General features: G+C 46.1%; 1 protein-coding gene across 1 annotated transcript; it reads right to left on the bottom strand.

Annotated features, from left to right (window-relative positions):
* Nucleotides 1-486: 486 nt before the first annotated feature.
* Nucleotides 487-13,777, bottom strand: LOC139333863 (ataxin-1-like). The gene is made up of 3 exons (XM_070966541.1): nucleotides 13,420-13,777; nucleotides 7,535-9,595; nucleotides 487-6,178 (listed from the first exon to the last, which is right to left on the bottom strand). The coding sequence occupies exons 2-3, from the start codon at nucleotides 9,326-9,328 to the stop codon at nucleotides 5,480-5,482; spliced, it is 2,493 nt and encodes an 830-aa protein (XP_070822642.1). The 5' UTR covers nucleotides 9,329-9,595; nucleotides 13,420-13,777; the 3' UTR covers nucleotides 487-5,479.
* Nucleotides 13,778-17,031: the final 3,254 nt, after the last annotated feature.

Raw genomic sequence — 17,031 nt, 5'->3', positions numbered from 1 at the left:
TCAGGCAGAATGCGCAGCCGCATTCAGGCTATCACCTTTTGTGACCACCTTCTTGTCATGTGTGCAGGGGACGTGTGGTCAGGAAATAAGAAAAGACTGTTTCTTAAAAACAACATGGCAAACATTAAAAAATAAAAATCCAACGTGCAAGACTCTGAGGTCAAAAATGCCTTTAGGAGCAACCGGTGTCAAGAATATTCTCTACGGGAAACAGTAGCTCATAATTGTTAAGACAACCTTGGTTGTGCCATCACTTTCTCCAAGTAGTCGCTGTTTTGGTCTTGTCACGGCTGGTGTTCAGAATATGAAAGTTTCTGGTTGGAAATCTACAAGCAGGAGAGTGGAGGTGAAGATATTATCAGGCATTTCTCAAGTGGAAACATTTATCACAGTCGCACAGCTGACAAAGCACAGAGTGAGACACAAAGAACTGCAAAAACATACTTTCTTTGTCTTCGTCATCCTCCCACAAAGAGACACACTGCATTTTTCTTTTAGACTCTTTATTTCTTTGAATATATTTGATCAAATGTAAAATCAAACATTTGAAGTAAAGATTTAACAGTTTCTGACTAGCAAACCTCAACACCATCAAAGTAAGGGAACATTATTGATACATACTACATACTGTACGTAGGACATACTGTAGCTTAGCTGAGATTTATCCAACAAACAGACCCAAATTACAAAATCATTTTTCAAAAGTCTTTTACTCCTGTAATTTCCTGGTTTTCTGAGCTGGTGCAAAAGAAAACATCTTAGGTGAAGCAATATCCTGTGTTTCTGTCAAATAAATTATGTCTTTTGGAAATTAAACTTCAAAGGTCTGTACATGGGGATCAGTGTTCATCCTTCCCACTGGCAACAAGGTCATACCAACATTGTAATGGAAGACTTTGGCTATTTACAAATCGCTGAGATGCTGTACTGTTAGTGTACAATTTCTCTCAGACATGCTGTATATTACTTCTGTGTATTAGTTAGACTAAAACACCACTCCCAACCCCATATGACAAAGTGCAATTCCATAGATCATAGATACACAATATTCAACCTTTTTTTAGAAAGGCTCTGAAATTAAGGGCCCCTGCTTAAGTACATTTGTACGCAAAAGGGACATAATATTATTACTGAACCTTTGAATTTAAAGCCCCTACACACCTGTGGTTTAGCCTCACAGGTGTTTGCACATATTTCACCTGATTAGACTTCTTCTCAGGACTGCAATTGATTGACAACTCCTTTTTTCACCTGCTGGGGGCGCCATAGCTCCTCCCAGCTTCAACCTGAGCTGAGGACTAGTTAGCCAGAATAACAGAGTGGGTGTGCAAGGCCTTTAAAGGGATATTTTGGGAAATGCGCTTGTTCATTTTCCTGCTGGAAGTTGGATGAGATGATTGAGAGCGCTCACATGTCTGTACGGTGCACATGAAGTTACAGCCAGATGCTGGTTATCTTCACATAAAGACTGTAAGATACGTGTGATCGGCTTATACCTTGTTTGTTTAATCCATACAATTGTACTGATGATACCTTGTGATTTTACAGGGTGGAAGGTGCTGGAGTATTTCCTGGAGTCCCTGCTGGTTACCAGACAAACCCACAATGACAACAAGGCGCCAGGGAAGTATATAAGACTATAACTCCTCCATAAAACCATAATATGATGTTTTTACTACTTGTGTTAAATGGCAATTACTGAGCTTTATGGTTGCTGGTAGGTGAATTTCCCCCTTGTGCTCAGCTAAGCTAAGATACCTGGCTGCTTGCCTTAGCCTCATATTTACCCTGCAGGGGTAAAATTCAGTATCAATCTTCCCACCCAACTCTCAGCAAGAAAGCAAGCACATTTCCCAAAATGCATTAATCCTACATTTCATAGATTTGTCTGCGTCATGATGTCATTTCAGGTCTGTATTTGAAAAAGAACAATTTCTAAAAAAAAAAAAAAAAAAAAAAAAAGATACAAACACAGGCCACGCTCACGCAGAGAAAATGGCTACAAAGACAAACTGATGAAACAGTACCTCTACCTTGTAACTGAAAAATATAAGACCACATCATTTTGGAGAAGAACAGTCACTGGGCAGTGTTTAGCCTGAGCAGTCAAACACAAACAGAACAGTCTGGGTTTACAATAATCACCTCTCAGGAGTTATAAAAGGTCCATGGCTATTATGATAAATCGCAGTTTGTATTCACACATACTGTATGTTACAGTGTGCAAGTCAAATCAAAAATTCAGAGGAGGCCAATTTATGCAGGTGTTCCCAAAGAACTGTAGCACATTCATGAACATGAGAGCAATACCTGAACTGACCAGAAATGATAGCAGGACCACTTGATATTGGTGAGTTAATGGAATGATTGAAGAAGGAGGCGCTGCGGCACATACAGTACATAGGCTACATAAGGGTTAGAATATCTATACACACACTGTACACTCTCTAGGATACAATTTACTGTACATGATCAACACTAGCTGGCTAGATAACTCTACAACTCATTCTTTCTCTGTATAGTAGCTCTGTCTGTCATTAAAAATAAAGTTGAGATAGTTTGCCCGATGTGTGTTTACATTCCCTGCTCCGATATATAATGTTTTCTCTCAATGATAAACCTGCAGGACGTGGCGCGATGAAAAACAGTCGATTACTCTCATCATGTCTAACGGCTGAGGAACAGGGACACCACCGCCGCACTGCCGCTGGATGCTTCATCAAAGTGCTGCTGCTCAGAACGCACACATACACGTGACTGTGGACATGCACATACTGCCTCAGGCACACACACACACAGACACTGTTTGTTTACACACACATACAGATACACATTGTTCCTGAGTATGAACTGTAGGATATTTATTTTGGCTCTACTCTAAGAGAGAAAAGACATGTAGGGACAGAGAGCTGTTTGAATCAAAAACAGCAGTACTCTCATGTAACAGGTATGGACTTAGGAAAGGCATACCATCATTGAGGAAAATAGGTTTAAATGGTAAAACCCTAAAAAATCCTGTGCTCCTGTGAACTAAGTATGTATATCTAAGGCCATAGTTTCTGCAATGAGAGCAATAGGATGGGTCAGTGGAATGGGATGGGACCATTTTTCCAGCAATAGATAAATACTGCACCATTTTTTCTTAATTTATAGTGTTTGCATTCAATGTTGCTTTAATCAATATTTTTATATTAACACTGGGTCTGGGGGTAATCTGAAAAGGTGCAAATTATTACCTAACTCTCGACTTCCTCTCAGCTCAGCAGAACTTTTCAGCATCTTTCAGCTCAGCCTGTAACTTTCTCTCACTGCTCTCATTGGGAGTCGATTTCAGGCGCAGCAGGCAGGTGTTTTTGGTGAAAAAAGTTCTGTTAAAGCTGTTTAAATCTACCAGCCCAGCACCAAATGGCAGACAAAGTTAGCAACTCTTCTGAACATGATGGAGAATTTAACGACTTAAGGGCCAGATGTTTCCCTCTGGAGTTGGTAGAGACCAAAACAGAGCTAAAAGTAGGATGAAGTGGACTTAGATTCATTAGGTCACCTGAAACATGACTGCAAATGAATGCCAATGTTGCTGCTGGATGCGTAATTACGCAGTTGTTTACTACAAATGTTGCCATATCAAATCCAAAAGGGAAGTGTTGTGTCAAAGGGCTACTGTGTAGTGTTTAGTGGCATCTAGCAGTGGGGTCACAGATTGCAGCCAACTGAATACCTCCCCTTCCTATCTTATAGGAGAACCAAAGGGTTGGTTTGTTCATTCTGGGCTACTATTGAAACATGGTAGTGTAACATGGCGGGCTCCATGGAAGAGGACCCACTTCCTCTGCAGATAGATGCAGATACAGAGCCCATTCAAACATAACAAAAACATCCATCCATCCATTTTCTATGCCGCTTATCCCTTTCGGGGTCACAGGGGGGCCGGAGCCTATCTCGGCTGTCAACGGGCGGGAGGCAGGGTACACCCTGGACCGGTCGCCAGTCAATCACAGGGCAACATATACAGACATACAACCATTCACACTCACACCTAGGGGCAATTTTACAGTCACCAATTAACCTAATGAGCATGTTTTTGGTCTGTGGGAGGAAGCCGGAGTTCCCGGAGAGAACCCACGTATGCACGGGAAGAACATGCAAACTTCACACAGAAAGGCCTGACCCGGGAATCGAACCAGCGACCTTCTTGCTGTGAGGTACGCGCACTACCTGCTGCACCACCGTGCAGCCCCATAACAAAAACAGCTATTCTTATTTTCAGGTGATTGTCCACTAACGGAAACATAAAAAATGACTATTATATTCTAAATCTGCTATATTGTGCCAATAGATCCCCTAAATCCTACACACTGGTCTTTTAACAGTTTGCTGCCCTCAGGTTGCCAAAATAATAAATTAATGCATTTAGGCAAGTCAACCAACTTGGGTTTATATGGCAGCATGAAGAACATACCATGTGTATGTGTCCTTGATTCTCTATTTGTAACGATCTTAAATGCTGCACATGCTGGCCAGGGTTAAAGACAGACATTAACTAGTGCCACATGCTATTCTTGAAAGGGATTATGAGACGTTGCAAATAAACTATAAAGGTACATTTGACTGAGGAACTTCATCAGAGGAATGCACCCATTTGCAGCTGCTGTCACCCACATAAAACAATGGCATCAAATTCCCAGCACGCACACTCATCAGTGGTGTGGCAAGCGGTACGTGGATGACTTCATGAGTCAGTATTGAGGACAAATTCAGCGATTTACATTCAGGCCTTTTCAGTCTTGATATTTGCAGGTTGTATTTACAGCTGAGCTCCCAGCTACAGCCAAACAAACACACCTTAATCCTGTGCTCTGTCTGACAGCCACACAGAAAGAAAAAAACACACACGCAAAGACAAGTGGCACGAGGTCACCTGCAGGAGCCCACACATCTGAAATGGCATGAAAAAAAGTAATAAAATATAACTCAAAGCCTCATCAGATAACCACACAAGGCAGCAGAGATCACAGCCACGATGATTGAGCATTGTCATCGAAACACCAAAGGTCTCTCTTTGACTCCAACCACTCATAAACCGCAAACGGGTCAAAATATGGTTACCCACTTTGTACACGCTGACATCGGGGTCTGTGCTTGTTCATGTGATAAGAGCAATGGTTGACTTGTCTGCATCCAACAGGTATAGGAGATCCAGCTTATGATATGTGACACGCTCAAGTGTCTGACTGCCATTCATACTAAACATTCACGCTGCATTCATTTTAGCTTTCAGCATTGATTGCACTGATCTCATGTGATACCACTTATGAAGGTGCTCTACTGTACTTCATCGCAGATATCAGAGTTGTGTGAAAGAAAACATGTAAATACGGTGTAAACTCAGCCTATATTACAGTAGTCTGGATAGAGAGAAAAGAGGGGGGAAAAAACACAAAGCAAACCACAGGTAATCAAAAATTCCTTAAAAGTTCTCTCAACAGTCTACTCTTCTGTTCAAGCACCTTTCACTCCCAGCACTGGAGTGGCCCTCTATGCTGATTTTAACCTCCTGAGGGATGAAGGAGGGTTTGGGCAGAGTCAGAGGAGGCTCCTCCTCAGCTCTCTCAGTCTGGTCTCGCTCTGGAGCTGACCAGCGTCTCTTGCGGACTGCGGGTCTCTCTGGATCGCCACATTGTATTTTGGTAAGAGCAATCTGTCTGTCTGTTTTCACTGATTCCCGTCTTACTTCTGTCCCAGAGACCGCCAGCGCTGGTGCATCTCCGTAGATCCCCTCCCCTTGTCCTGGAACAAGTCCTAATCCTGGTGGTAGTTCCAGCCCTGGTCCCGGTCCAGTAACCTGCTCTCTCTCCTCCAGCCTGTCTGCACTGGAAGCCTTCATGAAGAGGCCACTGTTACTGTGTGCAGTGTGTGGACTCGTACTGTTTCTGACAGAAGCATCCACATTGTGACAGGAGTCAGAGAGGTGACCAGTCTTCAGCTTGGTCCCCAAAGGCTGGCTGTCTGCTACTGAACCGTTCCTTAAGCCGCGGAGGGTCAGCGACACGCATACATCGCCCACACACAGCTTAGCGCAGGACAGCTCAAACAGCTGGGTGGTCCGGTCTGGGCAGCAGGATGACCAGCCCTGGCCAAATACAAAGAAGGGGTACTCCACCAGCACCTCCACACACACCTGGAGATGAGCAAATGCACAAGAGACACAGTTAGCTTTTAGTTAGATACAGACTGAACTATTTATGGATGATTTCAAACAAACGCAGCTGTTTAAAGCTACAAATTGGCGCACATTTCTATGGGATTTGGCATCTATTATGCATCTTGAAAATGATTCTGTTCTGTTCGTTTTTTGCACCAGACCTTTTGACGTGTCACAGTTGGAACTCGCAGGTTTAATAATAAAACTGACGATGGCCGAATTCCATTCAGCTGCTTCCAGGGTCGTGGTATTGTGCATGCTGGCTCACTGCCACAGATTCTATTTACACCCGCATTAACATGCGTTCCGGACGATCCAATCACAAGTGGACAGCGCTAAATACAAGTGAAAACGACCGCATTGTGATCCAATCACTCATACCACTTGCTGGGGTGGTCTGGGGTGCATGTGGCCACATATCTTTTGTAGCACAAATGCTCAGGGTGCAACAGGAACATACCTCATCAGTGCAGGATGTGGCGGTTGTTTTAGCGACACTTATAGAGGAGCAATGATGTTCATGGTTGGATTTCTCTTTTCCTCAGATGGCTTTGTCCTGCCAGTCTCAAAAGTTGGAATGGCTCATACATGTATATTAGTTCTTGGGGCATTTTTGTGTTCTTAGCTCAGTGTTAGACCATGTGAAATGAATCTGGTGACACTTAATAACTGTGCGTGGGGCCCTTTTACCTAGTAAAAGTGATGTAGGCAGTCATGAAATCTGAGCGCAGATGGTCAGCAGGACAGCTTGGAGACGCATGATAGACACAGGTGTGACCGGTGATGGCTGTCCACTTGTGAGTGGAACACCCAAGATCCTTTAATGTCCGGTGTAAACAGGCTTACACTGGCATGGCTCACTGGGGCACTTTCTCCCTCTCAGTGCAATTCTTCAATAACTGATTTCAACAGAGCCTTGTCAGAAATGTTTGTTTACATTTTGCATTCATGTCACAAAACTTTTTGTTGAACTCTAACCTGCGAGGGAGCAGTGTAGGTCGTACTGCTAGAGAACAATGGTCGGCTGAAAAATAATTTGAAGAAAGGAGTCTTCTCAGTTTCTTCAGTTCTGCATCACAGATAGATTTCAAAGCTTATCTAGCTTTAGGATGTAATAGATGAGCACAGTGAGCACAAGGGCAGTCACTAGTGGATCCCTTAATACTTTTATCTTCAATTTTATTACCTTTAGGTAAAATACAGAATTCCGGTGACGATTAATTTACGTATGTATTTTTGATACTATAACTAGGGGGTATTTCAAACATAGTGGCTTAAAAAATGTAACTCATGATTATTCATACGTGAATGATGAGTGAGGAATAAACTTACCTGGGCTTTGAGCTCTCCCACAGAAAACTGTATGATCACAGCATTCGGGCTCTGCCCACTGTCAATACGTTCAACAGTGCTCGAGTCAATCTTCAGCTCGCTGCTGATCTCAGCACTCTGGATGAAGTCCTCCGTCTTGAGGTCCTCCACACGCTTCAGCTCCCCGTCGGCCAGCTGGATGATGGAGCCTCGCATGAAGAATGGAGGAAGCGCCACTGGGGAAGAGGAAGAGGAGATGGAGGGAGAGGCTTGGATGGAAACTGGGGCGGGAGCGGGAACAGGCGCGGGAGTTGGGGAGGGAGCTGCCACCACTGCAGGAGCGGGGTTTGAGGGCAGGACCGGCAGTGCTGGTGCCTGTGCGACGGCAGGGGGTGGTTGATTTCCATCTGGCCCTAACGCCTCACACTTGGAGAGGGCTGTGGCCAAGTAGGCATGTGGCATGGCAGTGGATATTTGTGGAGTAGTGGTAGCAGTCAGGGCACTGACAGAACGACTAACCTCAATTTCTGTGCCATTATTGGCGCCACTGACTGGGATGAGGAGGGACTGGCCACTCGGGATGACCAGGTGCTGAGGAAGTGTCGCATGGTAGCTGAGAGCGTGCTGATTTGCACTGGTGATATAGCCAATGATCGGGGGCTGTGTGGAGGAATAGAGACTGGCTGGCAGCTCCTCGGAGGGTAGGGTGGTCTGGATGACTGTATGGGGCGCAACAGACTTAACCACTTCTGAGGAAGTGAGGGAGGTGAAAGAGGAAGATTTGGACACTGGTTTTCCCAAACAGATGCCTCCTTTCTCAGTCTGCACTAAGGAGATCTTATTTGAGCCAGCTTCACGTTCAGCTCCATGGCTGGGCTGCGCCACCAGCACCAAGGAGGTCTGAAGTCCTGCAGGGTTTTGGCTGTAGTCTGCAGGCAGGAGGATATGTCTGGCCTCATAGCTCTGGACCTGCTGATGGTTCGCTGACTGACTGGGAGTTTTAGTCTGTTTCACAACCTCCAATTCCCCGTTCAGCACACCCTTAGCATGCCCGTCTGGTTTCTTTCCAGCTGAACCATCTGCATACTGAACCACCAGCTGGGATGGAGCGAGGGTAAGCGTTTGAGGGAGGACGGTATGAGGGTGGAGCTGCAGGTGAGGTGAAGTGACGGCGTTTCCGCTGACAGTCAGAGATGTTCTGCTATCCAGATGAATGTACTGGCTGGTGACTTGAGGAGAGCTTGGAAGTGACACCGGAGCCAGCTCTGTGGGAGAGAGGCCTATTTGAAACTGCTGATCCCCTTTGGTGTTGGGGGAGATGAGGGCAGTGGTGTAACCCTCCAGGTGCGGACGCTGTCCTATGGCAGAGCTGTTAGGTGAAGAGCTAGTATTGGCGGAGATGATGTGAGAGGAGATGTAGCCAGCATAGGGCCCAGAGCTGATGAACTGAACGTTGGGTCCCAGCTGAGCAAACTGGATAGTCCCTGCCTGCTGGGGAAGGGCTGTGGGGTAAACCGCAGGCAGGGAGGCCAAGGGCACTGCAGACAGGGGAGTGGCTGCGGAAGGAATAGAGGTGGAAGGGGAAGAGGAGGAAGTGGAGGAGATGGGACATCTTGGGCTCTCTGCGTCCCTCGATTTGCAGCGTTCACTGGCTACACTTGCCAGCCACGCTAGGTTCTCCGTGTGGGGACTGTCAGGAACCACTGCAGCTGGAGGAGTTGCTGTGGCTACTGCAACTGGCCTCTGCTCCAGAGCCAGGATCTCCCGCTTCTTAGGAGGCAGGCATCCATTACTCCTCTCCTGGTTGGATTTCATTGTGCCAGGGTGGTCTTAATATTCCCAGGTAGGACCACTACGTTCTCCTGGGTCCCTCTTTCTCTCTCTCCTCCACTCGATGGTTACGTGCAGGGGCCGGCCTCTCTCTGTGCTGTGTGGCTCTGGCTGTCTTTATGTTCACTGGTAGACAGCTCCAGGTCTCAGGGCAGAGAAGATGGAGTCACTCCAGCTCACAAAATGAGCTCCATAGACTTCATGAGGAATCATCTCTGATCGATCCACCTCTTCCACGATGTCGGCAGGAATCTGACGGCAGAGAGAAGCTCAAATCAAATACTCAGGTAATGTAATAATAAATTCAAATCTCCATCTAATATGCTATACAGATTTTACATCCCTCTAGGACAGCCTCTGAATACGGACAATATAAACAAACTTGACTTGACTTGAAATTCAATTCAGTTTCATTAGTCTAATTGCACTGCAGAACCAGCTCAGTAAGCACAGCCTGTGTTCTTTAACCATACCCACAAAACGTTCCTGCAGGGCTGCAAATGCATAACAGCAAACATCAAAATACTTTACTCCTAAAAATGCCCCTGCTTTCATGTCTGCGAAAGTGTTGTTCTTGGTTTTGCCACAAGGTGGTACCTGGTACTACAGCATCTGATTAATGTTTGTCTAATGCACTTGAACACAACATGTATGCCATTCTGTGTTTCTACAAGATCATCCTCAAAAGATGCCCCTCGAGTGTCTGCATGAACCAACCTGTCAAAATTCAATCAGCGTTACCACGAATAATGATGTATGACACACAAAAAAGTACAGTGCAAAGCTGTGTGCCATCATTTACATAACATGGGAAAGGCTCTTTCATGTTTTCGACACCAGGCGGGAGTTTCCTGAATTGCTGTGTTTGTGTGTTGTCTGTGTGCGTGCTCATGTGGACGGCGTAAGCATATGTGCTTTGCTGTTGGCTGTTATCTTGCTCCAGGCTCTGGGGTAAGAAAGCAGAACACAGTGAAAGGATAACAGCACAGAGTTACAGCCTCTGAGGAGCACATGCTTTTGTCTTTGTTTTAACACTTCCCGGCCTTGTGTTGAGTCAGTAGGGCTACTGTAAATATAACATCCACCTCCAGACAGGAACTCTGGGTCAGTGGGCACACCAGAAAAAAATGAAGTGAAAACAATATGGCTGGAACTTTGATTGTGGAACATTCTGCGAGAAGCGTAAATGGGCCTTTGTGCTATGACTGAAGTGCTTCAAAATATTTTAACAATGGCTTTCCGTTGTACCCTGTTTGAGTGGTGTTGCAAAGTTCAAGGGAATACAAAGTGGAGAACAAACAGTGAATGAGTAGGCCCTCTCAGAGTTTCGTATAGTACGAGGCAGATTGAAGGCTGGGTTAAATGAGCACTGAAAGAAGCAAGAAATGAGGAGGTCAGTGGAGCTCACGATGTATAGAAGGTAGGTTATGGAAAGGTACCTAGCTATGTCAACAAACCACAGCAGCAGCTAGCCATTGCAAATGTTTGACTGACAGCCTCATCATACAGTAGATTCATGTGTGCATGCTCACATAGCTAAAACACGCACATGGAAACAATATGCAGTGCGTCCATTAATTCAACGACACTGACATGCAGCCTTTTGCTCTGCATGAGCTCGTTTTTTTTTTTTTTTTTCACAGTTTCTTTTTCAGATTGACTGTTCTTTCCTGCAGGCTTATCTGTGGGTCAATGCACATGACTCTGAGTTGTTCATTAGCCAGAGGCACTACAGAGACGTAGTGTATGACACACACTCACACATCCATCCATTCATTCGTCTCCCCCCTGCATTCCATTCAGAGGAGCTGAGCTGTTGACAGTGCTAAACTGTTTTTCATATTACAGATGAGGTTCACTACAGCAGGAAGCTACAGACATGTTACATAAAGACAGAGGGGGGTAAAAAAAAAAAAAAAACACACACAGAAACACAGAAGGCGACCTTGGTCTGTTCCTATTTAGATGCATCTGACTCTAACGCTGGACCTGACAAGGTCACTGCATCCAAAGGCAGTGAAAACCTCCACACAATTCATTTAACCACACAGCCTGGTAGATCCACCGGATGTAACAAAGGAGCAGAGAAGCGAAGCTGGAGAGAAACAGAAACAGCAAGAGGAGAGCGAGGGGGAGGAGAGGGAGAAAAGCAATGTAAAATGACAGATAGTACTGTGTAAATGAAAGAATGAGAGTGTGTGTGGGGGGGTGAGAGAAGAAAGAAGATTAGGAATGAGAAAGAGGGAGAGGGAATGGGGAGAAGACAGAGTGCTGCCTCTCCTGACCCACATTGAGCAGCGCCTGCAGCATCAGAGCGCCATAGCCCCCGCCTCGCTGAGAGATCCCCGATCAGCAACACAGCCGCCGCCGCCGCCACAGCCTGAGCGACACTGTGCAGCGTCGCTCAGTGGCAACAACCCCACCTCAGCAACACCCTGTCAACAATGTAATGACATCACATCTGAAGCACAACTACCTCCTCGGAAGACAAAGCCAGCGCGCACTGATTTCCAAATGCCACAGAAATACACCATTACCGTCAACAGACCACAGATACAACAGGATGCTCTTAAAGAAGGTGTTTTTCCTCTCCTCACATGACCTGTGCACAGCACTCTCTGCACATGGTTGCACACACAGCTCAGCAGCCAAAAGCCTCTCTAGATTTTCCAGCGTCAGACTATTATTAGAATACCGACACCAACAAACATACGGCCTATGTGATACTATGGAGAACAAAGGCGAGCTTTCAAGACTGTCACGCTGAGCCAGACAGCACGGGAGTCCTGAGTCAGTCCCCTCGTCCAGGGCTGTCATATCTGAGACATGTATGGAGGGGTGACGACAGAGTGAGAGAGGGGGACAGGCCCACTCTCTGTCCCGCTCATCACACTGATGCTTTTCAGCTCAGACAGAGTGCTGGAACCAGCCTTGCATGTGATCCTCTTTCATACTCCCACGTAAAAAGCTGCACAAACCAGAGAAATAGGTTTGTGTAGCGGTGTGTGTCTGCTGCCACTGTGCAAGCAGCGATGTTTTCATTCAGCCTCCTCTCTGTTGTCTCCAGGTGAGAGGCCCCCCAGCAGAGTTACATCCCCTCTGTTACACAGCAGTCGCCAGCTCCTCCAGTCCCCCACCTCCTTCTGCCTGAGCCCTGAGTCTTCTCTCTCATGCTCCCCGACACACTATTTACTCCTCGCAGCGGTCCACGGCTTCAGAGCAATAACATTTCTCTGCAGCAGGATGTTGCAGGGAGGCAACGGAAAGGCAACAAAATAATTTAGTGACAGTGTCCCGAGAGGTTGCTTCAGTGCAAAAGAATCATGCAAAAAGCTAATCCAATGACCCTGGGGTTGATGAACCTGTTGTCACTACTACTGTACATCATGTTTCACCTGCTAGACCAGTCATAGATACGCAGTGAAAACCCTGTACAGCAAATGGCTATATATAGAAAACAAAAACATCATTATCAATCTGAGCTCTGGCATGAAACAGAGGGGGAGGTGCCGTGGAAGACAATATGTATGTACGTGCATGTGTGATTCGCTGCATATAAATAGCACCTCCTCTAAACCCCCTTACAAACATAGCCGCTTTAACCACAGAGCAGATCAGTACAGTGTACTGCTTTTTCTCTAATACCCAAAAGAGCCATTTTACTGCCCCTTCTCTGCACAACAGTGGCGCCTGCGCCTTTAAGAGGCGGACCTACCGTGTGGCAGACTGAAGCAGACAGTAAGAACAGGCAGTGGGTTCAGGCTGTTTGTCTTCACAATGACTCCAGAGTTCTGCATCACTGCCGGACACACACCAATCACACAGTGTACGAGCAGAGATGTGTACGCAGGTTGTCCCTCTCAGCCAGCACCTCCACCACCAAACGCGGTCAGTGCTGCTGAATCCTACAACTGTGGCTCCGGACTAACGCTGTGACTGTAGCCTCTGGGGGCTTTAGAATGACAGTGAGAGTGCATGAGTGTAGTAGCAGTGCAGAAAATACTACTGAGCCACAAATCAAGAAGAAAAGAGACAACCCCCCCTCCCGCTGGTACTAAGTACTAAGAATAGCTCACCAGTCTCTCCACAGCCACTGCTTGCAGAGCATGTCCAAGGATTCTTCCTGCCTCTCAGAGTGTGTGTGTGTGTGTGTGTGTGTGTATGTGTGTCAGTGCGTATGTGTGTTGGAGACGTGTTTCCTAGGACTCCTCTTCCTGAATCTCTCCTTTGTGCCGCTCTCCTCTCCTGGAGCCTGTGCTGTAGCAGCTCCAGCTCTGCCCTTCCTCTCTGGAGTCTCCGGTTTTGGAGGCTACGCTGCCCCTGCAACGGGCTGACGGTGAAGGAAGTTCCCCACTGCTGAAGCTAACACCATGTCCTGCGTTCAAGGCTGCTCCAACGTGTGTTATGCAAGGCCACCAGACCGCCAGCTCCCTCTCTGCCTGGCTGCTTCTCTCTCTCTCTCTCTCTCTCTCTCTCTCTCTCTCTCTCTCTCTCTCTCTCTCTCTCTGTTTCTGCCTCTCTCCCTTCCCCTCTCTACCTCCCTCCCTCCTCCTCCTCTTTCTCTCTCAGTACTCCACACTGACACAGCTCCTCCCCCAGCCAGCCTCATCAGCCGCATCAGGTATTCATTCAAAAAAACACACTCTACTTGGCTGAGCGCCCAGACTACGCTCACACAGAGTGGGAAGGAGGGGGAGGGAGCAACAGACGGAGGGTGAGGGAGAGAGAGAGACGGAGAGAGAGCTGGAGATTCAGTGAGGCTTTGCTCAGACAGACATACTGCGTGAATGTGAATATCTGTGGGATATTCGCATTGGCACATACATGCAGACACTAACACATAAGCACAAACACAAACCGACAGAGGATTAAATAGTTCAGTATGCTGGCTCCTCAAAGCTGTTTTAATGCACTGCTTCGTTTTCGTTCATTTTCATATGCATTTTCCCCTTTAGAAACAAATCTCTTCCTAATCTGCCCTGTGAGCTGCCCTACAATTAGAGTCTCTATTCAGCTGCAAACTGACTCAGAGAAACCTGCCACATCCACCCCAACCCCCCTGCCAGGTCTCCCCAGGCCTCCCCCATCTCTCCCCCAGAGATATTTCCCTCTATGCAGGCAAGCAGCGCTGATAAACACCCTGCCGCCCAGCCACTTGGCACTGGGGCCCTCCTCACCCGAGGGCTTCCTCTTTATCCTGTACAGCACACAGCAGAGAGAGCCAGGCTGCAGACGAGCACTTCGCCACCAGGCCAGTCAGCTATCTGCTCCTCTGCGGGCGGGATAGCAGAGTGTCACCTCCACCTAGGCTGCAGACTGGGAAAAACTCAGAGAACGCAACAAATCACACAATGCCCCTACCACAGTGAGCTTAGTGAACAATATCACACCAACAAAGGTTCCTGAACTTTCCCACGGCTGCATTACACAAAAAGAAGATTAATCTGCATTTCTAAAGGGCGCTAAATTGCATCTAGAAATTTTTAATTACAAATGATCATCCCGCCTCAATAAAGCATTATTTGGAGAATTCTTGTCTTTATCCCTCAGCCCGCCTGGGGTTGACTGGGCTGGGCCCAACCACTGTGACTGTCACACATACACATATTGAACCACTGAGGAGATAACCATGAGATGATAAATGATCAGCTGTTGAACCAAGAAAAACATGTGCTGCATGCCTTCCTTGCCAGGGGGCGACAGCCTCATCTTCCTACTGTGAATCAATTCCTTCAAAGTTGCTGACAGGCCAAAGAAAGGGTCGACACTATCTGCACTGCAACAGACTGGACAGCAACATGACGGTACCCCTTCAAGAGATTGTGGTTTCCTTGCTGTGAAATGGCTCACTGCACATTGAAGGTCAGAATTAATGTCAGCTAAGCGAGCTGAAAAGCTTTCCTGTGAGAATTCACAAATCCAGCTGGAGTCGCATGGAGCGAAACGCTCACTGTGCTGAGTAGATCAGGAGTGAGAAGCTTGAAGACACAAATCTGTTGATGTTCATGGCCGATCAAAGATTTCCCCCACATTTCTGTGCAGGGAAAGCTGGTAACGCTTTACAGCCCACAGCATACAGCGTAATTCTTCCAAATTTCAAACAGTGTACAGTACATCCTGATATTCTAGATGTAGGTATAAGGGAACAAGATGTGAAGTTGGGGAATGTGAAGGAAACAATCTGGAAAACTTTAACTAACACATACTTGTTCAAATATTACAAGGTACAGTATGACCTAGTGTGCAACAATCCGGCGTTTGTGGAGGAATTTAAAGAGAATTTACACTAAGTATTTTTAACTAGCAGGTTTCCATTCTGCATCTTTTTGAGTCGCAGTGAGGTCAGGAAGATTAGATTAGAAGAGACGTGCTGAGGAGGATTGCAAAGGGTCAGTAAATTTCTAGGAATTTTATGGAAAATCTTCAAGGGAACTTCTACACCTGCCTTGGCTGTTAGATGATCACTCCTGGAGTTCAGTTCGGTTGTATTTACTAAGAAACCTCATCATTACTCTACTCCCCCAAACAACGATGGGCAGCACCCTGTGTCTGTCAGTCCACATAAGCTTGTACCACTTCACTTGTTGCACAGCATTGAGCAGGACTTTACAACATATGCATTAACATATAGACTGCATGACTACAGTATGTTCCTGACAATACTGTTTTCCTTGGACTGCTGTTTCCTCCAAAGTAAAAGTACAGATGTACCTCGTAGTTATTTAGGAACCATGTAGTTTGCTTATCCTCAATTTATTATCACCTGTACCCCTCCAGTGTTGGTGAGTACACTGAGTACAGTGGAAATCCTTTTTAGGTTCCCAGATTCTTTCCTCCTTATCCCCTTACTCCACATCTCATTCCCTTGTACGTACCCTTACAATTAGTCAGATACTACTGAACAGTAATGCTGATAACTGTGGTTCAACCTGATAGGGGGGTTTGTTGACCTACCTGCATGCGCTCTTTTACTCCATGCACACCGAATGTGTGACATTTGTGAGTGTGGCACACACAAAATGAGAGGGTGTGCTTCAAACCATAACAAGTTCTCTGTCATCTTACAAACATTAACCACTGAAAGCCGATACTCATCTGAGTATAGTATTAGTAGTATAAATGGGGATATTATTAGGAGAGTGATAATAGTCACGGCAATAGCACTTGCAGCAGTCGAGTTCCTCATCACTATCTTTACAAATCAACATAGCATTATGCTTACATTCCTCCATTTTTCAACCCGCAGATGTCTCCACACAATGCCTCCCAGTGCCCTCTCTTACACACACACTCGCAGCCTTCAGCAGAAAACACAATGAAAACTCAAGTGGGTTTCAGTTGCTGCAAGTTATAACACTTCATGACCTTTACCGCAAAGCAAAACACAAGTCCCAGTTTAAGTTCTAGGGAAACTTTTGCAACCACAAACTCCTCAAAAATCTGTAGAGATGAAATATATTACCTTGAAACTGCTCAGTGTCCGCGCAAACAATTATCCATACTCTGCTCTGCATCCTCAACATACACACACTTGGGCTGAGTAAGCCTCATTTCATGCAGTAAACATGTCCAGACATGTAACACTGATCCTCATACACACAGAACAAGGAAGAATGCATGATGCAGACAGTCACATATGGAAAATAGCAAGGTGTTTCCCATGGTGTGCTATTGCATTAATGAGCTCA

Source organism: Chaetodon trifascialis, chromosome 7, assembly GCF_039877785.1.
Source record: "Chaetodon trifascialis isolate fChaTrf1 chromosome 7, fChaTrf1.hap1, whole genome shotgun sequence".
Taxonomy (NCBI): Eukaryota; Metazoa; Chordata; class Actinopteri; order Chaetodontiformes; family Chaetodontidae; genus Chaetodon; species Chaetodon trifascialis.
Note: the sequence above shows the minus strand (reverse complement) of the source record. Positions and strands in the feature narration are given on the sequence as shown.